The 12,727-nt window shown below is 40.1% G+C and overlaps 1 protein-coding gene across 2 annotated transcripts in view; it reads left to right on the top strand.

The window, feature by feature from the left end:
* Positions 1–12,727, top strand: part of CTPS2 (CTP synthase 2) — a 114,404-nt gene that overhangs the window by 19,341 nt on the left and 82,336 nt on the right. For both annotated transcript variants that reach the window (XM_080910970.1, XM_080910971.1), the window contains exons 7-11: positions 221–301; positions 4,319–4,470; positions 6,802–6,934; positions 7,702–7,790; positions 9,670–9,764. In XM_080910970.1, coding sequence (XP_080767096.1) covers positions 221–301; positions 4,319–4,470; positions 6,802–6,934; positions 7,702–7,790; positions 9,670–9,764 — 550 coding nt within the window. The remainder of the gene's footprint in view (positions 1–220; positions 302–4,318; positions 4,471–6,801; positions 6,935–7,701; positions 7,791–9,669; positions 9,765–12,727) is intronic.

The raw sequence follows: 12,727 nt of genomic DNA, 5'->3' as shown, positions 1-12,727 counted from the left end.
ACAAACCCGTTCATTAAAGACATTGTGATATTTTAAACTATTTCTGGTAGATTTCGGTTGAGACATACTTATGCTAGTGGACGGACCGATATCAAATGGTACAGAGGAATGACCACAGTGAACAAGTGCATTGTAGAAAAAAAATAGTGTATAGTGTCTAACAATGAATGTGATCAGGCCTTCTCCCATTTTCTGATCCACACATAACTGGCTTTTACAGATTGTCTGCCGAAGTTCAACACCCATTGAGATGGCGGTGAAGGAGAAGATTTCTATGTTTTGTCATGTGAACCCTGAACAGGTTGGTGCTTGGTGCTCTTCAGATTAAAATCTCTCTCTCTCTCTCTCTCTCTCTCTCTCTCTCTCTCTCTGCTCTTTAGATTAAAATCTTTCCCTCTCTGTTTCCCTCTCTTGTCCCCTCTCTCTGTCTCTCTCTCTTGCCCCCTCTCTCCCTCACCCCTCTCCCGTGTGTGTGTGTGTGTGTGTGTGTGTGTGTGTGTGTGTGTGTGTGTGACGTGTTCTGCCATGATTTATGTGTGGAGATGAGAGGACAACTTTGTGGATGGAATCCATTTCCTCCTACCTTTATGTTGGTTCTAGAGATCAAAATCAGGTTGTTAGGATATGTAGCAAGTCTTTACTCACTGAGCCACAGGTCTCATATAGTCCAGGCTGAATTTTAAATTCCTAATTCTCCTACATCCCATGTGTCACCACTTGAAGCTCAGGGTGAGCTCAGTGAAACTTGTAGTGAGAGAACTCTGTGCTACCTTTGGCATTTTTTTGTCTTTTTTTTTTCTGGAATACTTACTGCTTTCATTTATTTCTCTTTTGTACCTGCTACAGCTTAACACATCTTAAACCACACAAATATGCTGACATTCAAACCGTGTTTTCTTTTTTTTTTTTAAATTTTCATTACTTTCCTTTTCTAAAAAGTTTATTTATTATGCATACAGTGTTCTGCTTACGTGTATGCCTGCAGGCCAGAAGAGGGCACTGGGTGTAAGCCACCATGTGGTAGTTGCTGGGAATTGAACACAAGACCTCTGGAAGAGCAGGAAGTGCTCTTAACCTCTACATCATCTCTCCAGCTCTCAAGCTATGTTTTCTGATCATCTAAGTGGCCTAGCTGATTTCGTTGCTCCAGAAATTACCATAATCTAGGCTCTGGCCATCTGTTCTAAGTAGGACTTCCAACCTGAGTATTCAGACATTTACATTTCCAGGAGCTGTGGACTAAGACCAGGTACCATCCTGTCACATGAATTGTAAGGCATTGGTGGTTCTAGGACTCCACAGGAATATCAGATGCTTCAGTGCTCAAGTCCCTAAAAGAAAATGGTGCAGGGCTGGGGTGCTTGCTGCTAAGCTTCACAACCTGAGTTCCCATTCTCATGACAGATAATAGTGGAAGGAAAAAAAATCAACTCCACAAGTTGTTCTCTGATCTCCATATACACATGCTTTCTGTCTCTATCTCTCTGTTTCTTTCTCTCAAGAAATGCAAAATACAAAACATGGTAGTACTTATATATAAGCTGTGACATTCTTGTGATTACTGTATGTATCTTTATGACCTATACCCAGTACAGTGTCAAAATTATATAAACAGTTATTTGGTATGGTCTAGGGAAAAGTGTATTGATATGTTCAGTATAGATTTGTAGTTCCTTGAATGTTTTTGGTCCCTTTGGTTGAATATGTCAATGGAACTGATATATATGTCTATATATTTTATTATACCATCATATCATTCTCTCAGGGTATAATAATGAATTCAGAGTTTTATAATTAAAGTAATTTTGTGCTAATTCTGACTCTTGTTTAGGTTACTGGGTTTTTTTTCTTCTTACATTGCTATTTTTTTTGGGGAAGGCAGGTATTTTGAGACAGGGTTTCTCTGTGTATCCCTGACTATCCTGGAACTTGCTCTATAGATGAGGGTGACCATGAATTCAATGATCTGTCTGCTCAAGTGCAGCACCACTGCCCAGCCAGCCTGTCTGCCTGCCCCTCCTTCTTCCCTTCCTCCTTCCTTTCTTTTTTTAGATTTATTTTATGTGTGTGAGTGTTTTGCATGGATATATGGTGCCTACAGAGGTCAGAAGAGGTAGTCAGATCCCCTGAAACTAGTGTTAATGCTTTATTCACTGTTCTATTGCTGTAAAGAGGTATTAAGACCAAGGGAATTCTAATAAGATAAAAGATTTAATTCGGAGCCTGCTTTCAGTTTTAGAGGTTTAGTTAGTCTGTTAGCAGTAGCTGAGAGCTATACCCTGATCCATAGGGGGAGAGAGAGAGAGAGAGAGAGAGAGAGAGAGAGAGAGAGAGAGAGAGAATGAGAATATGAATATGAATATGAATATGAATCAGAGAGACAGACAGACAGAGACACTAGGACATGGCATGGGCTTTTGAAACCTTAAATCCTGCTGCCAGTGACACACTTCCTCTAACAAGGCTCCATCTACTCCAACAAAGCCACGTCTTCTAATCCTTCTAATCCTTTCACACAGTTACATTTCCTGGTAATTAAGTATTTAAATATATCAAGACTCTGAGGGCTTTTCTTATTCAAACCATTGTAGTGATAATTGTGAGCTACCTCTTAGGTGCTGAGAACCAAACCTGGATCCTCTGAAAGAGCAACTAATACTTTTAGGTGCCAAGCCATTTCTCTAGCCCATATCCTTTCTTTATTTAAAGAAAGAAAAACCTTGTGTGGCATCTGTTTATTATGTGTGTAAGTGTATTTCCTGGGTGGGGAGGTCAGAACATACTTCTGGGGGGGTCAGTTCTCTCCCTCTACCATGTGGATCCCAGGGATGGAACTTGTGTTGTCAGGCTTGGGGCAAGTGCCTTTACCAGCTGAGCCATCTTGTCAGCTCTCAGTTTGTTTTTTATTGTTCTTTTTTTGTTTGTTTTTAAAAACAGGGTTTCTCTGTGTAGCCATGGCTGTCTTACAACTCTCTCTATAAACCAGGCTGGCCTTGAACTCACAGATATTTGCCTGCCTCTGCTTCCAGGGATTGAAGATGTGCACCACCACTGATTGGTTTTCATGCTGGATTTTATATGGTGCTGGGAGTCAAACCCAAGGTCTTCATGTATGCTAGGCAAGCACTCTGCCAACTGAGCTGTATATCTAGCTGCCCTAGTTTCCTCTCGGTTCCTGTGATAAATACTCTGTGCCAAAGACAGCTTAGGGAAAAGGGGGCTTTAAAATTATGGTTCCAGGTTACATTATAGTCAGTCATTTTGGGGAGGTTAAAGCAGAAGGATTTGAAGCAGTTAGTCACATCACATCCATACTCAAGAACAGAGAGAAATCAAGTAATACATTTGTACCTACTGCTCTTTCTCTTTTCTATGGTCTTGTATCCAAACACAGAGAAGGGTGCTACCCAGTCTTAGGCTGGGTCTTCCTGTGCCAGTTAATGAAATTAAGAAATTCCAAATACTTACCTGGCAGGGGAGATACCATGTTCATGAATGTAGTTTTCCCAGGACGAGGCTTACCCATTGCACTTGGGGTGTGCTGACCCCTGTGATTTTTCCCAAATTCAGAGAAACTCAACTGAATAATTTGTGGTAGTGAGGGAGATGCATTCTTGTGCTCCCCTGGGGGAAAATTTACAAGCCAGATGTGGTGGCACATGTCTTTAATTTCAGCACTCAATAGGCAGATGCAGGTGGATCTCGGTGAATTTGGGGTTAGCCCTTGTCTCCATAGTGATTTCTAAGCCAGTCAGGGCTGTATAGTGAGAGCTTGTCTTAAAAAAAAAAAAAAAAAACCCAATAGACCTGCTCAAAGGCCAATTTGATCTAGCTGAGACTCTCCCTAGGCAACTGTAGACTGTAGGTTGTAGAAAGCTGACAGTTAAAACTGAACACCAACACTTATGTTTCCCCACTCCTAACCTTCCTTTCTTTTCTAAAATTGTGTCTTGCTGTATACCTGAGGCTGGCTTAGTATTTTTTATGGTCTTCTTGCCTCAGCTTTCTATGAAGCAGGAATTAAGCCTGCACCCCAAAGTGTAGCTTTCTTGCTTTTTGGTTTTTTTTTTTTTTTTTTTTTTAGAATTTTAAATTAAAAAAAATATATCTTTAATCTTTTCTTACAGTCTTTTGGTCTACCCTCCCATAGTTCCTTATCTCATTCTCCTCCTCCTCCCCATCTCCAAGAGGATGTTTTCCCCAACCCTCCCCACTCCATCCCACCAGGCCTTCCCATTGGTTTAATTCATTATAAACAGTCTCTTAATTTCTTATTCCAGTAGTGTATTAAAGAAGATGTTTTATTATCATTGATCAGGTCATCTGCATCCATGATGTTTCTTCCATCTACCGAGTACCTCTCCTTTTGGAGGAGCAAGGTGTGGTTAAATATTTTCAAGAGAGACTGAACCTGCCCATCAATGATTGTTCAACTAATTTGCTTTTCAAGTGGAAAGCTATGGCTGACAGGTACGTGAAAGGAATTATGTATGTAAAAATATTTTTTTAACATAGATAGGATTTCTAGAAAATCACTTCCTAATTCTTTCCAGACTCTTTCAGTCTTTATACATGAATAAGAAATAGGATTGTGGGATTAAAGACCAGCATACTACAGCTTCTGGTTTTATGTGGGTTTGAACTGAGTTTTTCATGCTTTTGTGGCAAGTCCTTCACTGACTGAGCTAACGCCTGACCTTTTCATGTGATCATTAATAATTTCTGGCCTGGAGGTGGCCGTAGGGCCTACTTTAAAACATCACTTGATTAGAATTTTGTATGTGTATGTTTTCATGTGGATGTATCTAAATCTGTTGTTAGACTATTTCTCTGCATTCTTTGAAGATTTTTGGAGCCATTGACTTTGCTGTACTTAAACCCAGTGGCTTGGATTCTTAAAGGAATAATTTTAATTCTCAGAGTATTTTTATTTATATATGATTTTTCTTTTCATTTGCTGAATATTTCCTCCACTTTTTTTTTTCTTTTTTTCAGTCTTGGAGCCAGAACTCAAGGATTTGTACGTGCTGGCAAGTGTACTCTGTTGCTGAGCCACATGCCTAGCCTAATTCATAGTTGTAAATGTTTCAGAGTTGTTTTTTAAGATTTGGCTAACATTTCTTAAAGAAGATCCTTTAAATGGAAACTTTTGGCTCTGCCATTACTATTCCATCTGGCAGCGATTTATTGTTTGTCTTGGTTGGTTTTGGGATAGTCTTATGAAGCGCAGACTGGCCTTGAACTCCTGCTTCTTCTTCCAGGTTGCTGGGTTGTGAGCCATCATGTGGTTGCTGGGACTTGAACTCAGAACCTCTGGGAGAGTAGTCGATGCTCTTAACCATTGAGCCATCTCTCTTATTGACAAGTTCATTGCATATTCTTATATAATAATCCTGTCACCATATAGTTTAATGTATGAATAGCTTAGAGTTTATAAGATAGCTATCTTTTTTTCTCTTTTTTTAAAAAATTAGCTTTTTTTAAACAACTTTATTTTACAAAACAAAGATAAATGTACAGATTTTAAACATTTTTTTGCTTAAAATTATACATTTTTGTCAGTACTTATTTTTCAGATTTTAACAAAATTTTTACATAAAACTATATGAATATATTTTTTAGTTAGTACTTGATTTTTTTTTTCAAGGTTTGATAGTATGCCTTGAAAACTTAATAGTTACAATGAGCATAAAGTACATGTAAAATAAAGTGTAACATGGAAATAGTTAAAGTTTTCTTGTTTTGTAAATATTTTTTTTGTTTTGTTTTCTTTATTTCTTGGACTTCATACAGTCTGTGAGTTGTTTCTGGGGGAGTGCAAGCCTCTGGGGTTAGCATCCCACTATCAGTGACTGCATATTATGTCTGTTCTTTTATGACTGGGTTATCTCACTCAGGATGCAGCCATTTTCTTAAGAATTTGGTTAAGTCATTGTTTCTGGTGGCTGAGTAGTATTCCATTGTGTATATGTACCACAATTTTTGTATCCATTCATCTTCTGAAGGACATCTGGGTTCCTTCCAGCTTTTGGCTATTATAAATAGAGCCGCTATGAACATTGTGGTGCATATATCTTTGTTGTGTATTAAAGTGTCTCTGGGGTATATGCCCAGCAGTGGAATAGCTGGGTCTTCAGGTAGTACTATATCCAATTTTCTGAGGTATCGCCAGACTGATTTCCAGAGTGGTTGTATTAGCTTGCAACCCCACCAACAGTGGAGAAGTGTTCCTCTTTCTCCACAGCCTCGCCAGCATCTGCTGTCATCTGAGTTTTGGATCTTGGCCAATAAGATAGCTATCTTATATCTGAGATTTATGTCTGTACCTGTTTATGTTAGCCAACATTGAGGATTCGTGGGGTTTCTAATCAATTTTGTTTTTTAATTTGTGTGTGCACATGTCCACACATTTGGTGCCACCATTTACATGTGGAGACAGAGGACAGAGCTGGGGAGTCTCCTGCTCCACCTCCTATCTCCTCGTAGGAATGCTGGGATCACAGACGTGTATTACTGTGCCTAGTTTTTTCCTGTGATGTCTGGAGATAAGAGCTCAGGTCCTCATCCTTATGTGTCAAGTGCTTCACAAACTGAGCCATCTCCCCAGCTCTTCTTATGCCATTGAAATCTGTTTGATGCCCAGATGTTGGCATGGAGGAGAGATTTGGGTCAAGTACATTGAGTGTCTTGTCTGTGCCTAAGGTTCTGAAAAGTACCTTGGAATAAGAGCAGTGGCCGCATGGTTATTTGTGATGTTTCAAAGTGTACATATGGACTTTGAACTTGTTTTTTTTCTCTCAGGTATGAAAGATTGCAGAAAATATGTTCCATAGCCCTGGTTGGTAAATACACCAAACTCAGGGACTGCTACGCCTCTGTGTTCAAAGCACTGGAACACTCAGCCTTGGCCATCAACCACAAGTTAAATCTGATGGTGAGTCCCAGCCTTCTCTTCCAGCTCTCTCATTATTTTATTTTTAGTTTTGTGTATGTGTTTCTGGGTGGGTGTGTACATGTGAGTTCAAGTGCATAAGGGAGGACAGAAGCATTGGATGTCCCTGGAGCTGGAGATACAGTGGTTGTGAGCCACCCAACATGAGTGCTAGAAACCCAACAAATTGGCAGGCAGAGGCAGGCAGATCTCTGTGTTCCAGGCCAGCCTGGTCTATAGAGTGAATTCCAGGACAGCCAGAGCTACACAGAGAAACTCTTGTATCGAACAAACAAAACAAATGAAAACCAAACAAAAAAAAGTGTTTTTGGGAGCTGAATGTTGAACTCAGAGCCTTGCATAGGCTTCGGCACTGAGATTAGTCCCTATTTGATCATTTCGTTTTTATCTTTATTAATTTCATGTTTTTATCTCTTCCACTTTTCTGTAGGTAAGTGTTAACTATACTAGCCTTCTGTGTTAGATAGCTGTAGTATTTTTAAAGATTTATTTATTATTTATTTATTATATATATGTATACACTGTAGCTGTCTTCAGATGCACTAGAAGAGGTCATCATATCTCATTACAGATGGCTGTGAGCCACCATGTGGTTGCTGGGATTTGAACTCAGGACCTCTGGAAGAGCAGTCAGTGCTCTTAACCACTGAGCCATCTCTACAGCCCAGCTGTAGTATTTTTGAGTATTCATTTTTCTTAAATGTTCCTCTAACTTGTAGGGGTTTTGATGCTGTTGTTTTGTTTTTCAGTACATAGACTCCATTGATCTGGAGCCAATCACCAAAGCCGAGGATCCTGTGAAATTCCATGAAGCTTGGCAGAAGCTGTGCTTAGCTGAGTGAGTACAGGGGCTGGCCGCATGAAGAGGACAGTGCCATTGTGCTTTCTCTGTACTTAGTCCACTGTTCTAGCTGCTAGTTTTTGTACATGTGGAATAATTAGGAGTCCTGGTGGTCTTTACAGGTAACTACCATGTAAAGGTAACCACCATGCAGCATTCGTGCCACATTGCATTCAGGAGTGCCATATGAGCTCAGGTGACTTGGGCAGTTGATGTGGTTTTATTTCAAAAGAGTAGGGTGAGTGCACTAGAGGGAAAGTGTATTGATCTTACTAAAAGATGCCGAAAGAGGGTCTCACGTAGCCCAGAATGGCCTGAACACTGTGTAACGTAGGCTGTCTCTACCTCCTAAGTTTGGAGTTTATAGATATGCATTGGTTTTTGGGGCACTGGGGATGGCACCAAGGGCTGGCTGCATGTTAGACAAGCACTCTACCAACTAAGCTTTATCCCCAGCCCTTCCATGTGTTCTCGTTTTCCCTTCAGCTCAGCTTCTCTTTCCTTTCTGTAATTGAGAGAACCCCGGGGCAGCATTGTATCTTGAGGTTACCATGCCTTCCTGGTATTTCCCCTGAACTGTTGTCTTTGAACTTGATTACAGCAAGTATATTTTCGTTACTAAAGTGGCTGTTGAAATATTAGTTTTGATTTTTTTTACCAGTTTACCTGTTTCTGATGATGTTAGAGAGCTGAACATTTTTATATAGTAGTTAGGAAAGAATTAAACCCAGCTAGACGGAGGTTGAAGTGGGAGGATCCAGAGTTCAAGTCTACCCTTGGCTATAGAGTGGATTTGTGCCCAGTCTCCACTCCATGAGTCCCTATCTCAAAAAATTAACAACAAAAAAAGGACTTTAACTATTTTTTTAAAAAGTCTTTATTCATTTTATGTTGCTTTCTTTCCCTTCACATTGGTCAAGGGCTCTACTACTAAGTTATACCATTCCATGTGTAGAATCATTTTATTTTGTATTCTTTTATTTACTTGTTTTTGTCTTTTGAGAAAGATCTCATTTTATAGTCTAGGCTTGCTTAGAATTCTGAATCCCCCTGCCTTAGTCTCTGGAGTACAAGTCTGTATGCTCAGCATGCTTACCCACAGTTCTCAGTGTATCCTTTGGTTTTGGTTTTGATTTACTGGTGTAGAGTCTTGCTGTTTAACCATGGTCTTTTAGCATCTTCAACTTCAAGAACTTGTAATCTTCCTACTTTGACCTTCCGAGTATTGGATTAATATAATAGGCATGTACTACCACAACTGGCTCTCAGTGCATTTTCATTGAGTGGAATTTATCAATTCCTCAGAAGTTACTAAGATCTACCAGAAAAAAATATATATTAAAGTCAGTTGTGGGAAACTGTCATAAGTTTCCATAATGCTGACCTTCAAAGATGTTTAATTAGGTAATCTATTCTGAAAACAAACCTCAGGCACTCATTAGTGATTGTCCTCAGCATTGAGTTTAGGAACATTGCACATACTGAATGAAAATGTAAGCTTTAAAATAAAAGTAGTGTGGGCTGGTGAGATGGTGTAGTAAAGGTAAAAGCTCTTGCTGCCAGGCCTGGAAACTTGAGTTCAATCCCTGATACCACACAGGGGAAGGAGAGAATCAGTTACTGTAAGATGTTCTCTGACCTTTACACTGTGGTATAAACAGGCATGCCGGGGAACCCCCCCCAACAAACACACACACTCATACACACACACACACACACACACTCTCTCTCTCTCTCTCTCTCTGTCTCTCTCTCTGTCTCTCTCTCTCTCTCTCTCTCTCTCTCACACACACACACACACACACATTAATTAATTATTTGAAAATATTTTAAAATGGTGGATAGTCAACCTTACTTTCTTTTTTGTTTATTTCAGTGGTATTCTTGTACCCGGAGGCTTTGGAATCCGAGGAACATTGGGAAAACTCCAGGCAATTTCTTGGGCAAGGACAAAGAAGATTCCATTTCTGGGTAATGTTTTTGTTTATTGATCCTATGAGTTTAAGTTTATTTTTAGTGCTGCGAGTTGAACCTAGGCCCTTAAGGGTTAATGCAAGGCAACTCTGCCATTGAGGTACATCAGCAGCCCTACTCAGGTTTCTGACAGAAGGTGAGTATCATACCTTAGTAGGGGTAACATGTAATAGGTTTATTTTTGTAAAGGTGGGAACTTAGATTTAAAAGTCAGGCACCAAATGGCTTACTATAGGGCTTATCAAACTGAATGTGGCTCCTAGCTTGGTTTTGTAAATCAGGTTTTGTTGTAACACATCCACCCACTTTGTTTTGCATATTGCTCATAGTTGCACAATTGGAGAAGATTCAATGACTTTTAAATCTTAGAATTATTACTGAATTGATAAGAAACACTTGTCTTGGGCCAGAATGATGGATCAGTGGTTAAGAGCACTGGCTGCTCTTCCAGAGGTCCTGAGTTCAATTCCCAGCAACCACATGGTGCCTCACAACCATCTGTAATGGGATCTGATGGCCTCTTCTGGTGTGTCTGAGGACAGCTACAGTGTAGTTATATATAATAAATAAATAAATCTTAAAAAAAAGAAAAAAGAGTGTTCAAGTTGAAACTTTGTATGTATGTGTGTGGTACTGGGGATCAAACCGAAAGAAAGCCTTGTATATGCCGAGCTACACCCGTACCTCTGAGTTGAAACTTAATAACATTTTAGAGAAGATAATATTAAAAGATCAACTAATACCACAGGAGCAGCTCTGTTAAAATTTGGTTAAACCAGGTCTTATTAGTTTTCTCTCTTAATGAGATGAGGTCTGACTGTCTTCTTGGTTCAAACTATCCTCCTGCCTTAGCATCCAAAATTTTGGGGCTATATGCGTATATCTTATCGCCGTGCCTTGCATAGAGATAGTCTTTTGCTTAAATTGCAAAGCCTAGTTTCTGTAACAGTAAGGCCAGATAACATGGGGCCTGGATGTGCCTTTGCTGCTGAAGATTCAGGTAGGAAGGACAGTCCCCTACTGTGTTTCAGGTATTTTGGTGGGTTAATGAACTGAAGGGAAGGTTTCCTGTCTTTTACTATCTGAACAGTATTAGATGACAGGGTTTTTTTCCCCTATAACTTCTCTTTTCTGGATACTTCAAACTCTTGGGACTCTTTTCTTCCAAAGAAAAAACTGGATACTTGCTTTGTTTTACCCCGACCTAAGCTCACTTAAGCCACTGTTATTTTTTTAATGGGGTGTTCAGGCTGGAGAGATGGCTCACAGGGCAACAACCATCCTCATTTGATCCCAACACCCACATTAAAAGCTAGGTATGACTGCATACACTTATAACCTTAACACTGTGCGGGGAGGGGCAGGGGGCAATCCAGGAGCATTGCTGAGGTTGCTGGCCAGCTAGCCTAGCTGAATTGAATTCTCAAGCTCCAGGTTCACGGTGAGACCCTGTGTCAAGGGAATAAGAGATTGATAATGCAGGATATCCAACTTATTCCTCTGGCCTCTGCACTTGGGCATGCAACTTCACCCTGCATGTGTATATAATACCATGTACACATACATATATACATATTAGTTACTTCTCCATTGCTATGATAAAACAACATGGCCAAGGCAATTTATAGAAGAAAGGGTTCTGGGGGTGCTTACAGGTCCAGAGGGATGGGAGTCCTCTTATCTCCATCATGGTGGGGAGCATGGCAGCAGCAGGCAGGCATGGCACTAGAGCAGTGCCTGAGAGCTCATATCTTGATCAGGAAACTGAGAAAGTTAATTCAGAACAGCAAGAGTCTTTTGAGACCTCAGTCAGAACCTGCCTGCCTTAACACTTCTTCCAGCCAGGCACACCTTCTCGTCACCCACTAAATAGCCTCCAACTGGAGAACAAATGTATATAAATGTATTAGCCCATGGGGACTATTCTTATTCAAACCATCACAGGGTGTTTTCCTATAGTGTATTTTATGTAGCTAAGGCTGGCCTCAAAGTTGCTATATAGCCAAGGATGACCTTGAACTCTCAGTCCCCCGATCTTCACTTCCCTGGTGCTGGGATTACCTGGTGATAGGTACTTTCTTATGCCGTATTGAGGAGTGGAACCTGGAGTTTTGGGCATGCCAGGCAAACACTCAGTCATCTGAATTGCAGCCCTAGCCCCTTACTTCTTTTTTCTTAAGATGTCTCTCTAAACTCAAGTTTCCATCTAAACTTAGGTAAAGTTCCTGATGTAATTTTCATTGTGCAGAATATTATTGCATGTAGTTCTCTCTCTCTCTCTCTCTCTCTCTCTCTCTCTCTCTCTCTCTCTCTCTTATGTGTATACTCTTTATTCATTTAAATTTTTGTACAGTTAAATGTATGTAAGTTTAATAAAGATAAAATAACCAATAAGTGCCCTGTTATGTTTTCCCTGCATGGATATCTGTGCACATGTGTGTCTGATAGTCCCTGAGGTCAGAAGGCATCAGGTTCTCTAGAAGTAGAATTCCAGAGGGTTGTTAGCTGCTGTGTGGGTGCTGGAAACCGAAACTGGCACTTCTGCAAGAATAACAAGTACTCTGAACTGCTGCGACATCTCTCCAATCTCAAGCGCTGTTTTATACAGTACAAGTTATATCTGATCTCTTAATATATGAGATGGATGTAAAATAGCCAGTGGAATTCTTTTTGCATTTCTATTGTTCTTTGTTTCTGTTTCTTGAGACAGAGTTTCTCTGTGAAGCCCTGGCCATCTAGGAACTTGCTCTATAGAACAGGCTGACCTCAAACTGACAGAGAGCAACCTACCTCTGTCACCCAAGTGCTGGAATAAAAGACTTGCACCACCATAACCTGGTCATTTCTACTGTCTTCATCTTTTCAAGATTTTGCATATGTATATATTGTATGTTAAATGTGTCTTTTTTCCCTATTCTTATCCTCAAATGAGCTGAGGCTGGCTTTGAACTCCTGATCCC

The sequence above is a fragment of the Micromys minutus genome (genome assembly GCF_963924665.1).
Source record: "Micromys minutus genome assembly, chromosome: X".
In the NCBI taxonomy this organism is placed as follows: domain Eukaryota; kingdom Metazoa; phylum Chordata; class Mammalia; order Rodentia; family Muridae; genus Micromys; species Micromys minutus.
The sequence above is the reverse complement of the archived record's forward strand: the minus strand, read 5'-3'. Positions and strand labels throughout refer to the sequence as shown.